Below are 19299 nucleotides of genomic sequence, written 5' to 3' on the forward strand. Positions count from 1 at the left end.
ATCAGCGTAGTTTTAACATAATGGTGATTCCCCCCCGTTTTGTTCTCTTCCAAAATACCAAAGTGACTTATGCGTAGAGTAATCTCATTATTTGGTTCTAACCTTGCACTAATACCGTTACTATAATTGCAAAGGATAACAGACAAAGTCAATTTACTTCGTATAACTGCCAGAGTACAACAAATTTAATTCATAGCTTTTATTTATTTTGGAAGCGTTCATCACATTTATGAATGCAACCCTCGCGTCGCGAACCCAGAACTAATATAATTATACTTTACCTGCAAGCGCTAACAAAATGGCGGCGAAAAACAAATTCATCTTGACGAGAAGTTATTAGAATCCCATAAAACTATCACATGTCCTCAAACACGTGATTCCCTCAAGCATAACCAGATTGAACAATTATGGTTATGTACGAAGCGTTATCAATAAACCATGACTGATCAGAAAACGAAAGAAAGATCAAATGAAAACTAAAATTCTAGGTGGGTGACTATCTCGATTTAGCGACGGACTTTAAAACCACTTCACCAGCAATGTGTGTGGTCACAGATATATATAAGACATCGAACACGCTACCAACAAGAAGAGGAATTAGAAGAAGAAGAACAACAACATGAACAACATGAACAAAGTCAACAAACTTTTTCAAGTTGACCTGAACAAAATGATTTTGGCAGTTTATCAGGGCACAGGACACGTAGGATTCAAAGAGAAATTATTATCTGAAATAAATATTGGCGGAATTATGATAAATGGATAAGCCTGATAATACCAACGGGTGATAATAAGAGACAGGTTAAAATATACTCGTAAATAGGAGCATCTTTAAAGTAAAACCCCATTTCTTTAATAAAATACAATATTGTTAAGTTCTACTTTGTTTAGTGGTAGTATATATATATATATATATATATATGTAAAACGAGATAATTATGGGATTTAATATATGCACCCTTTTTTTCATATTTCGGAAAGCTTATATTATACCAGTCACGGGAGTAAAACTGCACGTCTTCCTTATCGGACTTTGTGTATAATATTATTTGGACATTATACACTGTGAACTAGACGCAAGGGCGGATCCACGTAGCGATTATTCCGGCACGCCCCCCCCCTAGCCCCCCAAACGATAAAAAAAATAGGATAATAACGTAAAGTTAACCTTTATAAAACAAAAAACAAAAGCGCCCCCCCGCTTATTCGCCGGCCGGCTGAGTCGGCACTAAATTTTGTATTAAGATTTGGCTACCCCCCCCCCCTTGACGCCGTCTGGATCCTCTGCAGACGCGGATCCACGGGGGGGGGGGGGGAGGGGGGCTGACGGGTCAACAACAAAAAAGAATTAAAAAAATTTTTTCTCACGAATTAGGTGAAAAAAAATAAAAATAGTGGTCTCACCCCCCCCCCCCCCCCCCCCCGCTTATTCACCGGCTGACTGAGTCGGCGCAAAATATTTCCTGAAAAATTGGACGAAAAAAAAGTGCCTCCTACCCCCCCCCCCCCCCCGCTTATTCACCGGTGGCTGAGTCGCAACTAATATTTTCTCACGGATTGGGCCCCCCCCCCCTCTTCCCGCTGGCTGGATCCGCCACTGACTAGACGTATACGAATTGAACACAACAATTGCTCGTCTATATAGATACAGAACACCATGATGTATCACCATCACAAGTATTACATTCTGAAGAACCAAATTTCATGAGCTAAAAAAAAAAAAAAAAAATATTGTAAAAAGGTTCTTCGACACTGATTAATGCTTCAATTCCGGTTCCAATACTTTCCAGTGCAATTGCATTATGTAAGTTAACTTTAAAAACAGCTTGCTTATCAAACACTCATTTTCATCATTGTTATTCCACTTATTTTTGGCTGTTCTTTATCTTCTCTTAATCCGTTATTTTGCGTGAAAGTGTAATTATCATTTTACATGCAATTTGTGGTCATAAAGTATTTGTTTTATCTACGGTATCTGTTTCTACGTCTCGGTCTAGTTATCGACTTCGAGACAAAATGCGAACAGTTAAAACTTTGGACTCGTCTTCTATAACACTGTTAATGAAGAAAACAACTATTTTCAGTTTTATGGTGTAGCTTTCGTAAAAAAACTGATGATAACAAACTGCTTCTAAAGGTAATCAGTTGATTTTAGTTGATTTGTCTTTGATTGTCGGTTTCATCAATCGTCATTAGTTATGAGAGTAAACAATAGTGTTTGGGTTTTAACGTGACGTTGATAAAACTACCCCCTTTTCTCTGTTTTCTTCTGAATCTTGTGGTGGAGAATCCGAATCATCATCGTATTTCGTCGACAAATCAGTCGGCAGCGTCTTCTCAACTTCGCGGATGTCTTCCTCCTTTTGCAGCTCCGGTTTCGATTCCACTTCCTTGACCTCTTCGTATTCATTCTGATCTTTCACCACCTCTTTCACGTCTTCGTTCACCTCCTCCTTCACGTCTTCACCTTTTACTTTATCTTCTGAACCAGAAGGCTTGTCAGTAACGTCTTCGTAGTCGGGTGCTTTTACGTCCTTTTCCCCGGTAGTCTCTCCCGATCCGCATGGTGGCTCTTCGGCTTCCTCGACATCCTTCTGTTCCGACGTCGACGGACCCGCTTCATTCTTGCCTTCGTCGTCCGGGTCATCCGGGTCGTATATGGTATTGATGTATGCATTCGACTTTCCATCCTCGACATCGAGGTTCTTCACGCCCTCGATGGCCTCTGCTTTCCGTCGAAAGCCGTCGTTCTTGATGCACGTGGCCGTGAACCAGGAGGCGGTGGCGATCAGGATGAAGGACCCGATGCAACTACCGATAATGACGGGGATCATTTCGGGGTCGACGCCTTCGATTCGAATGTCGATCGGCTCGGGAGGGTCGACAGGCTCGAGGGGTTCAATCGTTGGAATCTCTAGATGTATGTAATGAGAAGAGAAATTGGGTTATTATACCACGAATACGAGAGAGAGAGGGGAGATGGAGAATGGGATGAGGAGGAAAGGAAGCAAAGATATATATATATATATATAGAGAGAGAGAGATAGATAGAGAGAGAGACACAGAGAGAGAGAGAGAGAATAGATGTATCACTGGACATTGTATTTCGGCCCATGGACAATACACGATACGTATCGACTTTATTACAAAGCTTGATCATGATCATTATTTTTAAGCCCAGGTGTAATCATTTCAAATATAACTTAGGAATTCTGACCAACTTAATTACCACACAAAATGGAGTTATATTCATGCAACTGTATTTATTATAAAAGTCTGTTATTAATTTGGAAAGATTAATGGTATAATATTAATGAGAATTGGTATAGAGTCTATAGACTTTAAGTGTTACAAATCATCAAATCGACCTACACAAAATATTAATAGTAAACAAATTATACGACAAATCCAAGAATAACAAAGAATACGGACAAACTAAAGCTTTTCGTCTTGAATTCATCAGAGTCCAGTTGATTCGTTCTTGCTAAAGATTTAATTATGCACTGGAAACAGAAATGAAATATGGGACTGCAAACACATGTTACAATCCTGTTTAATCTAAACTTTTTGGGTATCTATAGGTGCGTTTCTTCGACGATACTCTTCCAGTCTGGAATGAGAAAAGTCATACATGATTGTTCACTTTAACTAGAAATAAGCTTTTCTCTTTAAAATTAATATTTTAAAGCCCCACTGCAATACTTATAGCTACTTGCGCCCTCTATATAGCAAACAATGCCTAATCGGTGACCATTGGTCTCCCATGGTCCCTTTTTTCTTATGTTAATTGAGAGCTGATTTGATGAGATAACCACCTGTCAGTGACCTTGCAGGAAGGTCTAATCCCCCTGGCCAAACTAGTGCAGATGGGCTTTAAAAGAAACTTACTTTCCTGGCAAGTAGAGCCCTGGTAGCCCTCGGGGCACAAGCACTCGTAACCACCGTTTCCAATCTCGTGGCAAATATGTCCCTCACTGCAGGTTTTATTTACGCAGAAATCAATATCTGTTGTATATGTATGACAAAAAGGACACTGATTTTTTGAAATGTTGTTATTTTACGTGAAATAACCAAATACAACTTTTACGGTAGAAGGAAGAAATAAAAAGTTTAAGGTTACCTTGGCTAGCGTCCGATAGTTAGGCCTAGATTACCCAAGCTGTGACATCATACAAATCTATTTTCATAATTTCTCAATTTTTTCTTCATTTCCCTAAAGAAATAGGGAATCGGAAATTCAGATGGTCATATCTCAGCCAAAACTTAACATATTCAATAGGTTTTCGACATTTGGACATTATTTTGTATGCTCTTTCGGAAAGTAAATTAACAAAAATTGAGAAATTTAAAAAATAGCTTTTTGATGACATCACACTTCACCACTCTATATCATCATTTATGTTATTGCATTGTGAAATGATAATGAGATTGTACTTATACTATTAGCGGACTTGGTGTTCTTGCTGCTGCTGTTCCGACTAATCAAATGTTGTTGTTGTGAGTTGTTTTGGTTTATAATAATGGGTACTGCTATATGTATGAATAAGTACAACGATGTATATTAGGCCTTCGAAATTCACTATGATGTTTCATCAATAGTATTCTGTCAAATTAAAATTGTAGTGAGCATAACAATTGCTACAACAACAATGTCTCCCAAAGTATGCCAAGTGCTACGATCTAAAAGCCTACCGCTACATTTCTCTGTAATTTACTATTCCGTTGATATACTCCAAGCAGAATTACGAGGTCTTCATTTCGACTTTTTTTACGATGTTTACGAAAAACATTTGTTTCCCATAATCTATTCGATGCTTACTACGATGTATGCGATGTTTACTACCGTGTATACGATGTTGGCTACGATGCGTACGATATTACTTACGATGGGTAGCAGCTTGATTTCTCACCTGTTTCGCAATTCTGGCCTGTCCAGCCAAATGTGCAGCCGCAGTTATATTGAGAATTCGCTTCGGGATCACAGGTACCTCCATTGAGACAAGGACTGCTTCCGCATACGTCGGTAGCTGTTGATTTGGATGAAGGTCAAACAAATAAAAATATATGAAAAAAGTGAGAAAAAAACCCAACAACAACAAGCACATGACACATTTTCTGTAACTGCTGGTCGGTGCCCGGCATAATGCTCCTGGAATGAATTCTCTGGGCTTTATGTCGTCACACATATAGCATTATAGGGTCAGGGTTTGCATGTCGGTCTCAGATTTGGAAATGCACTTAGGGTGTAACATAGTGTTAGGTCCAGGGTTGAAGTTAGAATTGGGTTAGTCTACGAAACTGGCCACGGAGCAATTAAAGCCAGATAATATGTCGTACAATATACTGCTTATTGAGCAGGATTGTGAATTAAAGGTCTGATACACCACAATCCCACCCGACCCATTCCTGCCTGTTCAGTGTAATATCTTATATTGTTCAGTTTGGTGTCGGTGGTGTTGGTGAGACAATGGTAGGGTATTCCAAATATTTGTTTCATCAGAAAAGAGAGAAAACACTAACAAACATACAAGCAAAGAAACAAAGAAACGCACAATGGTATTTCCTTTTCACTACTCACCAAAGCAACCTTCACTTAGGGAAATGTCGTCGATTGCGACATCACCCAAATTGCCATCGCCACGTGATCCAATAAATGAAATCTAGCACAAAAAAAGAAGATTTTTTTTGGTGGTAGAAACAACAACAACATCAAGAGCATGACGATGTCCCGACATTGAATTGCTCCTGCGACAATGGCTCCGGGCATCATTTCGGTAAATGGTTAGGGTTAGGGTAAGGTTTATCAGTCCTGTTTAGACGGAGGCAAGTTACCCTGGGGTAAAGGTCGTGTTAAGAGCTAGTCGGGGTAAATATGGTAAGGTAGGTGTAAAGGTCGGAGTAAGGACTGTCTGAACGATGATTGTGTTAGCTACGTCTACCTTTATCCCGACCTATTTACTCTTGGATTTTTCCAAAAGTAACTCGCTAACACGACTAGAGGGTAGCGTAAGTTGACCGTGTGGATGCTCTCACTTACACCCGGGAGTATAATTTCGCTAGCCATCTATACACAGAGTGTGGCCAACTTAGTTTTACTGGGTCACAACATGGCGTATATTTTTTGGTTTTGTGCTTGGTTCGATGAATCTTTTTTTTTTAAAAGTTCAAGGGTAAAGCTATCTAGCAAGACATTCACCCAGTAGATTCTAAAATGTTTCACATGTAATACTAACGTTATTAGTTTGTAAATTTGTATAATTCCACCTTATATGTTGTCTTACATTATTTCGTTTTTCTACTTTTATATCAAATAACCATCTTAATTAGGTATGTTTTCTTCATTTAATTTCTTTATGTTACTCACGTTGATTAAACACTATATGAAAGTATTTTATCATTATTATTATTGTTATCATCATTCTCATTTTCAGTATCATAATCAATATTACTGTTATTATGATAATTATGCTTATTATTCTCTTTTTAATAAAAATTATTATTATCATTATTATTATCATTATTACTATCATTTTGCGTCGATGTTGTGGTGTTGGCCGATCAGATCACGGAATAAGCACGGTCAATCTGCATGGCTGATCGTCAACGAAACTAAGTTAAGTCTTTTGTCAACTCCGGTTGTTGCTACGGCAGGCAGTCAGTGAAAACGAATTCGTTTAATCAAATTATGGAAATGCAAGCATTACTTTAAACAAAGAGAACTTTGTTATTCCTGGCTCATTTTTCATATGAAATATGCATCATATGAGTTGCATCACATGAAAGAGGAGGATTTAAGCTTTACATATATGTGTTATTTATTAATTATAATTGTGATTAAGTTATGATAAAACATCGATAATTCTCGGTTTCGTTTTTTCTGGGACGCACTGTATAACAAATCCCCAAAATGAATATCGTGTGTGTAAACAGAACAGTTGATATTAGACTAAGAAGGCTCACCCCTCCTAATGACGAAATGCTCGTACGCCTATGATTGCACTGCTCCATCCTGAAGTTTCCTTTGAGTATATTGAAATGTACATGAAATTGCTTTTTTTTAATGGGGGGGGGGGGGGGGTAGTTGGTCCTAATTTGAAATAAAAACATGATGAAATTAAAATTAAGGAGAAAATCTACCACTCGCTCACGTTTCTTGTTGGTATTGTTAAGTAAACGATTTAATTGTTAGCACCGGGCGCAATAATACCTACACTGTAGAAGGAAGACGAACAGCAGGTGAAGTACTCACATTGTAATATCCCAGGCTCGGGGGAATGAATACGTTGAAGTGCTTCCACGAATCAGTGAGGTTGCTTTGGCCATTTACAAACACGTAGGTAATTGAAGTATAGCTATATGAAATAGCCATTGAGAGCTCACCAACATTGTCCCCAAAAGCGTGGTAGTAGAAGTCGACGTTACAAGGTGTTCTTTCCTTGAATAACTCGACGGATTTCAAGATAGCAGTATCTCGATCATTTTTGCGTGTCGTTTCGATGTACATATAGTGCCCTAATAAGGAAACACAGTTATTGCAGATAATTGTAAAAATGTTGTATGCATATCTCTGTATAATCATTTCTTGCACTTGCCATCCTATATCATGATCATGATCATGATAATTGTAGTAACACCACTAATGATTATTATAATAAATATAGTGACTAAATACATTTTCAGAGACTTCACAGATAGGACTTGTATGACAAACCAATAAATAATCATATTACAAATATCAAAGTTTTCTTTTTAAACGTATAGAGATTCGTTAATTGAGTCTGCGATAACTGTACTTGTCGTACAAAAGAAACATTAGTAGAGTCTACCCACATGTCTCTGGTATTAAAATAGTATAGAGAAGTATCGGTTTTAAATATGGCTCTCTTTATAGGTTAAAGTAGGGAGTAGACCACACTGCAAGGTCACTGGACAGGTGGCTATCCCATCAACTCAGCTCTCAATTAACATAATAAAAAGAGGATCACGGGGGACCAATGGTCACCGATTAGGCATTGTTTTCTATATAGAGGGAGCAAGTAGCTACAAGTAGGACAGTGTGGCTTTAAGAATATTTTAAAACATGATGAGTGAAAATTGTTAAACACGTTGTATATTCTTCCAATCACACAAGATACTGCCGTAGACTTTTTTTAAAAGGACAAGCGTGTTTACTCATGCGAAACTTGTCCGTCTAAAGAAGGACATTCACTGTCCTCCAATATCGGGTGTGTTTCTGAAAGTGCGCTAACCTGTATCGCTCATGAGGGTGTGATCAGTAGGTGGTCCAGTGTCAAGAGTGGGCGTTTCACCAGAGTGTCTCGTCCAGTCGAAGTCGTCTTCGATGTCTTCTTGGTAAAAGAAACACAGATCACCCATCTCACTGCTCTCAAAGTCACAGGTGTTGGGGATTTCTGTTAATAGAATGAATGGTTAAAGCCATGCACATAGTATTTAGTGTCCATGTGTAGTGCATCATAATTCGCTGACACCTGATGTAATTCCATTACCAATTTTTGTATATAACTTTTCTTTCTCCCTCTTTGGGCTAATATTTCTCAGTTTTGAATACTTTAATAATAGTTTTGTTTTCAATAAACTTTTTTTTTTTCAAACGGTAAAAAAAAAGAGGGCAATACAACATCTTTTTATTTTACGCCTCAGCCTTATTTGCCATATTACTAAGATTAATTTTAAAATATTGGTTTCAAGAGCAAGAAGTAGAATAAATCCCATGGTCGGAAGGGAACAAATTTGGTTTTGTAAAGGATGCGGGCACAAGAAATGCAATATTTGTGGTTAGAAATATAATGGAGAGAGCAATCGAAATGCAAAAGGATGTGTACATATCTTTCATTGATTATTCAAAGGCTTTCGATAAAGTAAAACATGAGCTTAAAAGGCTTTCTTTCTGTATTTATCTTCTGAATAGATTTTTCAAGGTTTTGTTGTTGTTGACTTATTGTCTCAATCAATGAATCTGTTATTATGGAACAATGGAATATAACTTACTGGGTTGTCTGACCATTACGTCGTCAATACCGATGTCAGATCTTTCTCCTTCACCTATGACACCTTCAAATACAATCTGAGGAAAGAAGGAAGAGACAAAGAAGGAAAATAAAAGTAGAATTAAGGAAGAACATAAAGGGACAAACACACAATCTGGGCAAGGACAAGGAGGACAACGACGAAGAAGGGGAGGGAGGAGATGAAGTGGAAGAAAAGAGGGAAGACGCGGGAAAAGAGGAGGGCGGGAAACAATCGAGGAAGGAGGAGTAGAAGGAGGAGGAAGTATGAGGAGGAAAAGGAGGAAGAGGTGAAGAATCAGAAGAGGGAGTAGTAGCATGAGTGGCAGTAGGGGAGCGAGGAGGAAAGGAAGAGGGGAGGAGGGATGAGGAGAAAGAGTGGGGAGGGGATGAGGAGGAAGAGTGGGGAAGGGAGAAAGAGGGAGGAGGAAGAGGAAAGAAGTGGAGATGAATTAGAGGAGGGAGGAGTAGGAGGAGGGGAAGAGGAAGAAAGGAGGAGGTGGAAGAGGGGGGGGGGCGGGGAATGAGGACGGACGAGTACGACGAGAATTAAGAGAATAAGAATATACTTAAACTTAATAAACGGCATGGTACATTATTCACTCATACGTTATCATTAAAATTAAACTAGTAGTTTTCACCCTCACTAAGAAAAATGACATCGTGAAATATTCTAGGTTAAGAAAGAAGACAATACCATATCGCGAATGATGTTTATCTATTCACAGAGAGAGAGAGAGAGAACCTGAGCGTGCGCGCGCGATATTCATAGGAGTATTGTAACAAAAGTGGGAGTATAAAATTTGACTTTTCACCCGGAGATTTTTTTTAAAAGCGTGTTTTTTTTTTCTCTCTCTCTCTCTTTGGATTCATGAGGAATTAAAAAAGGGGGTTATAACATATCAAAAAGGGTGTGTTTTTTCTCTCTCTCTCTCTCGTAGACTCCTGAACATTTTCATGGGGAGGGGGGGGGGGGGGTTATAAAATATATCTTGAATTTCATAGATAGGGGAGTACATTGAGTAGTGTTCTGGACTTAGAGGGGTTTGTAATGCAGGAAAAGCCCGCGATAAGCCAGCGGCAGGGGGGGGGGGTGGGGGTTCAAAAGTGTTGGCAGTCCTGAGATAGGGGGTGCTTTCAAAGGGAGTGAACAAGCATACGTGTACCCGGCTAAATAACAATTAATGGGGTTGAGGGGGGTGGAGGGGGTTATCGTAACAAAAACTGACGTACCCGAAACTGATTGGAGGCCGTAAACACGATCTTGGCCTCTTTCCATCCGGACCTATCCGTCTGCGATCCCGAGCGTGACCAGACGGGCGGGTTAATCGGGACTTTCCCGCCGTCGTAGGTGATATAGACGTTGAGTGTGCCCATGTTCGTCCTGTTAAGTGGAGAACCCCTGTCGAAGCCATCCCACATGCTGTACCAGAACGAGATCATTGTCATGTCCGTGCCGGCCTCGTTGGCCGGGGAGTCGAAGGGACTGTAGATCCTCGCTTTCTCCCCTGGGTCCCGCCCGTTTGCTTCGGTGTAGAGGAAGTTGCCACCTGGACAAAAATGGGAGGAAAGCAATGATGATGGCGATTGCCACAATGTAGGATTAAATTAACAACATACACATAATGACTTGTGTTTCTAAACAGGCTGTTTGACCACCCACAAGTGACTCAAGAAGTCTTCGGTAAAATAAATTTTAACTAAACAAAATTAAAAAATCAAGCCTCATAGGAAACATCACCTGTTGACATTGATCACTCAATTAGATCTAGATACACTGTCGCTCATTTAGTTGGAATATTTTTGTTTTACCCCAATTTATGTAATTATTTTAAAAATAATTAAAAAATAATAGATCAAGATAATAGTATACATTCTCAGCTTTTATTGAATAATAATTGGCCAATGTGTGTTTTGCGTGACTGCTAAAGCATGTGTATGCTACTATGCTTATCAACTAGGGGACCCACGCCATTGAGTCATAAATAACAGTAATGAGGATTCATGCCCCACAAAAGGGCACTAATATAGCACATCGACACGGTTTTGATCCTGGGGCCTCACAGTTACGAGGCCATTGCTTTGTCACTGAACCATGACTGTACGCAGGGGGCAGTTCCCATAAATAAAAAATAAAAAATAAAATGCAATACATTTTTAATAGTTTATTGCATTTTACCCCGGTCCCCAACATAAAAAAAAAAATCCTCTGGGCGGCCATGCATTATGGCTCAAGGCATGGGCACACATAGGATTTTTTAGGGGAGGGGAGGGGGGGGGGGTTGCCCACCTCCAAAAAAGGTATTATTAACGGGTTTTTCCAGGGTCTCCTCCCCCCCCCCCCCTGGATTCGCCACTGCCTAGGACGGAAAGGGGGCGAAAATCAGTCTGAAAAAAGACGTCATAGAAAATACGTGTTATAACTTGGCGGAAATTTGTATAGTGACCCCTGTTCAAACGTGCAAAAGTATTTGCACGGTATCATAGGAAAGAACACTTCATTGCGGTCAGTTCGACACCATTGACATTTGCGTGCAATGTATTGACGGAGTCGGTTTCGGATTTGAATTTGCAGTGCGAAGGCGGCATTTTGAAGGTCAGGTTAGACGTCGCAGATGACAGAACATAATCTTGGACTATTTAGAGGAATTTGTTAGAACCCTGTAGGATCTAGGATAGTAGAGATAGGAAGGAATAAAGAAAGGCCTTAAAACGGACTAGAAACGGACAAAATGGCGCCTGGACGGTTATGCATGAGTGATTTCAAAAATCAAAGAATTAAGTGACCTTGATGAGATGCTAGAGACTATGTCTATGAAATTTGAAAGGAAATGAGGAAAGGGCATAACTAGTGATATCAAGCACTACGTGCAAAACGAATGCGATTTCCTGACGAAAACAACACGGAAAACACGGAGAAGACTATTAATGGGGCAGAATGTGAACGAAAACAAGGCAATGAAGATATTCGTCATTGCAACGAACGAACAAACAAACAACAAAGAAACAAACGTGTAAACAAGACTCCAAAACAGGGAAAGGCGAAGGGGAATAACCTCCATGACTCGTATTGTTACTTACTGCCTGTTGTATGGTCCCCTGACGGTCCCGTGAACGGGGTCGGGGTCGGCAATCGCCTGACCGACCAATCAAAGTCGTCTTCGTAGTCGTTGGACCATCCGCATCGTTGATTCGATGTCCGATTAGCGTCAAAATTACAATCCTGGCAGCATGCAAGACCTGCACATTTACAAAAAAGTGAATGTCAATGTACATGTACCTTTTTTTGCGAAAGCAGGTACAAAAGTATTTTATATTTAGAACCCATTTAGTACATGTTTTATATGCAAAATGGGTCATATTTTATAGAAGATATGCTTGGAATTATGTCATACATATATATATATATATATATATATATATATATATATATAGGGAGTCAGTCTTCGAGATATCATCAGTCCAACAATGAAATTATTGATCAGGGTTTTGAAACGTGATGTATCTTTTTTATTCGACATACATCACGTTTTGAAGTGACACCGCTGTCTAGGAACTTCCACAGAAAGTTTGATGCCCGGGTTTTCTTCGAGTGGGTCAGACCACCTGTTATCTTTGATGATGTATGCGGTTCGATATTCGAATAGACAACTTCAGATAAGTGTCAAAGAGCAAACTTAACCTTTGCAGTCATTGCATGCACGTGAAAGCAGAGAAAATAAGAGATACAGAATGGCGAAATGATGAAATACATCGGACCAAAAATAAGAACGTTATAAATGCTTGAAATATGAGTTCGCTTCATTTTTGGGAATTCAAATCTCTGATTTGGTCATTATTTCGGGACGTTTTCATGATCAACTCTCCCATGTGTTTTGTATTAAAATATTATTGTTTTTAATCCTTGGCACCTTTTCCTCTTGGACACTACACTATTTAAGTCCTCTAACAAGAAACTTTGCTCATAAGTAAAGAATTTTAAACAAAGGTACAATTTAGTGATTTTCTTTGTTCGAACAAATGAGAGAGGCTTTATATATCATAATGACATTACCGATTAAACGTATTTGAAAGTTTAATATATTTTATACTATTAAAGTTATACAAAAATGCTTTAATTTACTCATTGCTTCTCCTATTCTATTTAAACTGTCATAAATGTTCTTTTCGATTTGTATGCTTTCTTTCAGAGCAGTTTCTTATCAAGAATGAATTTCCCATTTAAAGCCAAGTGCGTGGTTCAAAGAACACATAATTCAATGTCAAACTGGTTTTGGAAACGAATTCAGATGATACAACAGTTGGTAATTCATTTTTCAAGCCAAATGTGGTCTTTACCTAAAATATTATCATGTAGTTAAGCCTTCTCAAGAAATGAATTCCAACTACTTTTCTAACTGCGCAGCAGATTTGTTAAAGCTGAAAATTTGGATACTGGTGTGCAAAAACAGCAGGCTTTATTACAGAAAAGTTGGGTATACTGGCAAGGTATATTACAAACAGGTATTATATACATGATTATATATATATTACATATTCATATGTGTGCATGAGAGGGTGTGTGTATGTGGGTGTGTTTGTATATATATGTATATATTTATATATATATACACACACACAAACAAAATTACTGTTACTACTACTACTACTACTACTACTACTACTACTACTACTACCGTATCAGGACAATTAACCCCTGGGCAATCATCCCCCGACAATTACTCCCCGGAAAACTACCCCCAAGGACAATTACCCCCCGGAAAATCCCCCCCCCCCGGAGAATTCCCCCCGAGGACAACTACCCCCCCGAGGACAATTACCCCCCCGATGACAACTACCCCCCAAGGACAACTACCCCCCAAGGACAATTACCCCTCGGAAAATTCCCCCCGGAGAATTAACCCCCCGAGGACAACTACCCCCCGAGGACAACTACCCCCGAGGACAACCACCCCCCGAGGAAAATTACCCCCCGAGGACAACTACCCACCGAGGACAATTACCCCCGGAGGACAACTACCCCCCTCCGAGGACAACTACCACCCGAGGACAATTACCCTGAGGACAACTACCCCCGAGGACAATTACCCCCGAGGACAACTACTCCCGACGACAACTACCACCCGAGGACAATACCCCCCCCCCTAGGACAACTACCCCCTAATGGCAATCACCCCCGAGGAATGTGTAAAATTGTGACGTTTAATGCGAGGTTCTCTCCAAATTGCTATTTACAGAAAATTTCATAAAATTTCATAAAATTTCTTAGTTATTTATGAAGTTCATTTCAGTCTTTTCAAATTGTTCATCTCGATTTGGGGGGGGGGGGGGCGGGGGGGGGGGGGCTGGAGTTTGCCCAATTCCCCCGTAGTTTTGCCACCGAGGAAAAACAGAAATTACATTTCTTAGAAATTTAAAAATACATTGCGCGCAGATGAGTACGCGTTACAGGGCTCTCTCACCAACAATGGCACAACAATCAAATTAGGATATAAGATTTCATTTATTCATCCTCTGTAACTTTTATAATCAGCTGATCGTGTATTTGTCTTTGTATGTATGGGCCCTCATCCATGATCCAAAATTAAGGTTTTCTTCACGGTACCTATATATTTATGTTGTATAATATGTTTTCTTGTTCGGTAAATTATTTTAAAATAGAAATTGCCTTTAAGTTAAATGTACGGTGCCATGTGTAAAGAAAATAAATATTCGCTCTCTGGTAATTCGTCTCATTTGATTTTGTAACTCCAGCGCAGCGTTTTTTTTTATCCGGGTGCCGCAAGAGAATGTTAGTTACAATTAGGAAAACGTTGATTGTGTGGAGAAAAAAATATCAGAAACAGTGAGAGTGTGTAATTACATGAGAAAATAAAGTTTTAAAGATAATAAAGTGTATTTCTTCCTCGCTCGAGATTACATTGTTACCTCATTCATTATATTTAAAAACATGATAAATAAGGGCAACGAAAGGCCCGAATATCCTCATATTCATGTTTCAAGGTCATGACCGAATATATCACTTCTTATTCATGTTCATTCGGCGGCAAAGTGCCTGCATACAGTACCTTAAATCGTTTCTGGTGTGTTGATTACAAACTAATCTTTTACCAGTTTGAAAATGTCTTCTCCTTTTTTATTCTTAAATGTGCCCATACGTGTGTACATAGCACTTGACGAGTGCCAGAGTCATGCAAAATAAATAGTCTGTGAAGACTTTGGGATTTGGGAGAAACTTTTAATTTCGGTACCGACTTGTACCGTGACTAACAACAAGTTCAAATAACGCTGCCCCAGATAAATGTATTTCTGTGCATTTTGAGAAGTGCTGGACAATTTACCTAAAGCTTACATCCTTCATGGAAATCAGCAACCGCACTGGCGTTGGACAAATTATAATTATAAAGGGAAATGTATAGTAATGAGGAAGATAACGTGCTATATAGTACTTGAACTAGTATGGATTCATGCATGGGATCTTATGGGCTAGTAGCCATCTCTCAATGTGTCAGATCGTCTTTTGCTATTGAATACTGACTGTCCACAGGAGGTAGTTGTCCTCGGGGATAATTGTCCTCGGGGGGGGGGGGGGGGGTAATTGTCCTCGGGGGTAGTTGTTCTCGGGGGGTAATTGTCCTTGGGGGGTAGTTGTCCTCGGGGGGTAGTTGTCCTCGGAGGGTATTTGTCCTCGGGGTAGTTATCCTCGGGGGGTAATTGTACCTGGGGGGTGGGGGTGGTTGTCCTCGGGGAGTAATTGTCCTTGGGGGTAATTTTCCGGGGATTAATTTTCTTTGGGAGCATATGGAAACGTTGTATCATCCGCTCAATCTGACTTGCGTGCATAGAACAAATAAGCATTTTTCCATGAAAAAGTGAAGTATTCTAAAATGTGCGTTTCTTTCCAGCATTGGGGCGCCCGGAAGTCACTCGGGTAACATTTCATAAAGTATAATATAAAAAGACCATATGCAAATTTTCTGTACTCTTGTCGGGAAAAATACATTTTTCCAGCACAATGTCGTCTCTTTTTGCGTTGCGGAGAAGAGCAAATAGCAAGTTTCAATCACACTTTGGCCGCTCTCGCAAGCTCTCACTCGTTTCACTGTGGTCAAGCGACTTTGGGGCAAGCGGTTAATGAAAATACTAATCGTTAGCTTTCTTCTGGTATTAAAGTTGTTTTGATTGATTGTATAATTTTGTCGGAATAAAGGAAACAAAAAGGCTCGACAAATAACTTATCAGTGTCTGAATTGACCTTTTGACCTTGAATTCCCTGATGCAAGCGCACTAATGACGTCATCTTCGCTAAATCAGTGACTTTTATCGTAAAATGCGACACTTTCACAATGTTTATACATCTTTTTTAATTATTAGTAAGATATAACATATTTTTTCTGATATCACTGAAGTTTTGGGTTGTATTTAATGAGTAATTTTAAAATAAGAGCCATTTTACTGTTTTAATATCCTGGATCGTACCATTAAAGTCGCAGGGTAGAAAGATGCATTTTCCAACCGCGCCAAATTTAATTTACGTTCCGACATTCTGTTAAATGGGTTCGTGTTGTTAAGAATCCTCTGCTTTCTGCTCCAACAAACGTCCACATGCGGAGTCGTTTATCAACTAAATTATTCAAATTTATGGATGCTTCCTAGCTTCCCAGGTGTTTGTTTTGCTGTTGAAGCATTTCGCTCACCTGCTATCATTCTTTGTACTCCAATTGCCAGAACGCAAATTTCATTTTGGTTTTATAGTTTCATCGGAGTCGTTTATCAATTCTATGTATTCAAATTTATAAATGCTTCCTCCCCAGGTGTTTGTGGTGTTTATGCATTTCATTCACCTGTTATTATTCTTTGTACTCCAATTGTTGGAATACAAAATGAATTTTGGTTTTATTGTTTCATGCAATAAGTAAGTCAATAAAAGAGTTTGTTCTGCACAATAAAAACAATGTGTGTCCCTATTGTACAATGTAATGTGTCCCCTCATTTTGTAATAGTTAATTTACCCATTCACATAATGGAACTACCTGCCCGATGAAGCCAGTGGCCCGTGACCCCTGAGCACTCAACACCGTGTGGGAGTCAGTTTGTGTTCAACTTATTTTATGAGACAAATACAAGCAAACGTTTCCATATGAGTTGTCCGCGGGGGGTAATTCTCCGGGGGGTGATTGCCTAGGGGGTAATTGTCCTAGAACTATTTTACTACTTATAATAAAATAATAATAATAATTCCCCTATGACTGTGTTTTGACGCTCCCCTCCAGCTATTACCGCAAAGGCATCTGGAGATTTCTGCGTTTGATGTGATATCTTTTCTCTTCCAGACCTGTCAGAGATATTTGGACATCAGCGTAGTTTTAACAGAATGGTGATAACCGTGATACCCCCCCTCCCCCGTTTTGTTCTCTTCCAAAATATTAATGTGAATATGTGTATATCAATCTCCTTATTTGGTTCTAAACTTGCACTAATACCGTTACTATAATTGCAAAGGATAACAGACAAAGTCAATTCACTTCGTATAACTGCCAGAGTACTTTAATTTATTTTGGAAGCGTTCATCACATTTTGAATGCAACCCTCGCGTCGCGAACCCAGAACAAATATAATTATACTTTACCTGCAAGCACTAACAAAATTGCGGCGAAAAACAAATTCATCTTGACGGGAAGTTATTAGATCGCATAAAACTATCATATGTCCTCAAACACGTGATTCCCTCCAGCATAACCAGATTAAACAAGTATGGTCATGTACAAAGCGTTATCGATAAATCGTGACTGGTCAGAAAACGAACAGAAGATCAAATGAAAACTAAAATTCTACGTGGGTGACTATCTCGATTTAGCGACGGACTTTAAAACCACTTCACCGGCGATGTGTGAGGTCACAGATATATATAAGACATCGAACACGCTACCAACAAGAAGAGGAATTAGAAGAAGAAGAACAACAGCATGAACAACATGAACAAAATCAACAAACTTTTTCAAGTTAAACTAAGAAAATGATTTTGGTAGTTTATCAGGGCACAGGACACGTAGGATTTAAAAAGAAATTCTTATCTGAAATAAATATTGGCGAAATTATGATGAATGGATAAGCCTGATAAAACCAACGGGTGATAATAAGAGACAGGTTAAAATATACTCGTAAATAGGAGCATCTTTAAAGTAAAACCCCATATCTTCAATAAAATACAATATTGTTAAGTTCTGCTTTGTTTAGTGGTAGTATATATACATATATTTATGTAAAACGAGATAATTATGGGATTTAATATATGCACCCTTTTTTCATATTTCGGAAAGCTTACCATAAATTAATATACCAGTCACGAGAGTAAAACTGCACGCCTTCCTTATTGGACTTTGTGTATAATATTATTTGGACATTATACAGTGTGAACTAGGCGTATACGAATTGAACACAAAAATTGCTCGTCTATATAGATACAGAACACCATGATGTATCACCATCACAAGTATTACATTCTTAGGAACCAAATTTCATGAGCTAAAAAAAAAAAGAAATCAATATTGTAAAAAGGTTCTTCGACACTGATTAATGCTTCAATTCCGGTTCCAATACTTTCCAGTGCAATTGCATTATGTAAGTTAACTTTAAAAACAGCTTGCTTATCAAACACTCATTTTCATCATTGTTATTCCACTTATTTTTGGCTGTTCTTTATCTTCTCTTAATCCGTGATTTTGCGTGAAAGTGTAGTTATCATTTTACATGCTATTTGTGGTCATAAAGTATTTGTTTTTTCTACGGTTCATGTTTCGACGTCTATGTCTAGATCTCGGCTTCGAGACAAAATGGGAACAGATCAAACAATTTTCTTCTCCTGGTTATAAGCTTGGACTCGTCTTCTACAGCACTGTTATTGAAAGAAGAAAAAAGACTTTCACCCAAATAGTATAATCACATTATCAACGCAGTTGTAGAATCAACCATTTTCAGTTCCATAGTGTAGATTTTGTAAGATAATAATAAAATGCTTCCAAAAATAATCAGTTGATTTGACTTTGCTTTTCGGTTTCTTAAAAGTGGTCGTACATTATTTCAAAAATCACCATTAATTATAAGAAAGAAATATGTTTGGGTTTTTAAAGTGACGTTGATAAAACTACCCCCTTTTCTTTGTTTTCCTCTGGCTCATGAGGTGGAGAATCCGAATCATCATCGTATGTCGTCGACAAATCAGTCGGCATCGTCTTCTCAACTTCGCGGATGTCTTCCTCCTTTTGCAGCTCCG

General features: G+C 38.8%; 1 protein-coding gene across 1 annotated transcript; it reads right to left on the reverse strand.

Annotated features, from left to right (window-relative positions):
- Window positions 1-1579: 1579 nt before the first annotated feature.
- Window positions 1580-17695, reverse strand: LOC588697 (MAM and LDL-receptor class A domain-containing protein 1). The gene is made up of 10 exons (XM_030977075.1): window positions 17656-17695; window positions 12108-12266; window positions 10260-10576; window positions 9010-9085; window positions 8250-8411; window positions 7250-7512; window positions 5579-5660; window positions 4886-5027; window positions 3889-3974; window positions 1580-2914 (listed from the first exon to the last, which is right to left on the reverse strand). Exons 1-10 carry the CDS (start codon window positions 17693-17695, stop codon window positions 2226-2228), a joined length of 2016 nt encoding a protein of 671 aa, XP_030832935.1. The 3' UTR covers window positions 1580-2225.
- Between the last annotated feature and the right edge of the window lie 1604 nt (window positions 17696-19299).

Source organism: Strongylocentrotus purpuratus, unplaced genomic scaffold (genome assembly GCF_000002235.5).
Source record: "Strongylocentrotus purpuratus isolate Spur 01 unplaced genomic scaffold, Spur_5.0 spur5_scaffold_9, whole genome shotgun sequence".
Lineage (NCBI taxonomy): Eukaryota > Metazoa > Echinodermata > Echinoidea > Camarodonta > Strongylocentrotidae > Strongylocentrotus > Strongylocentrotus purpuratus.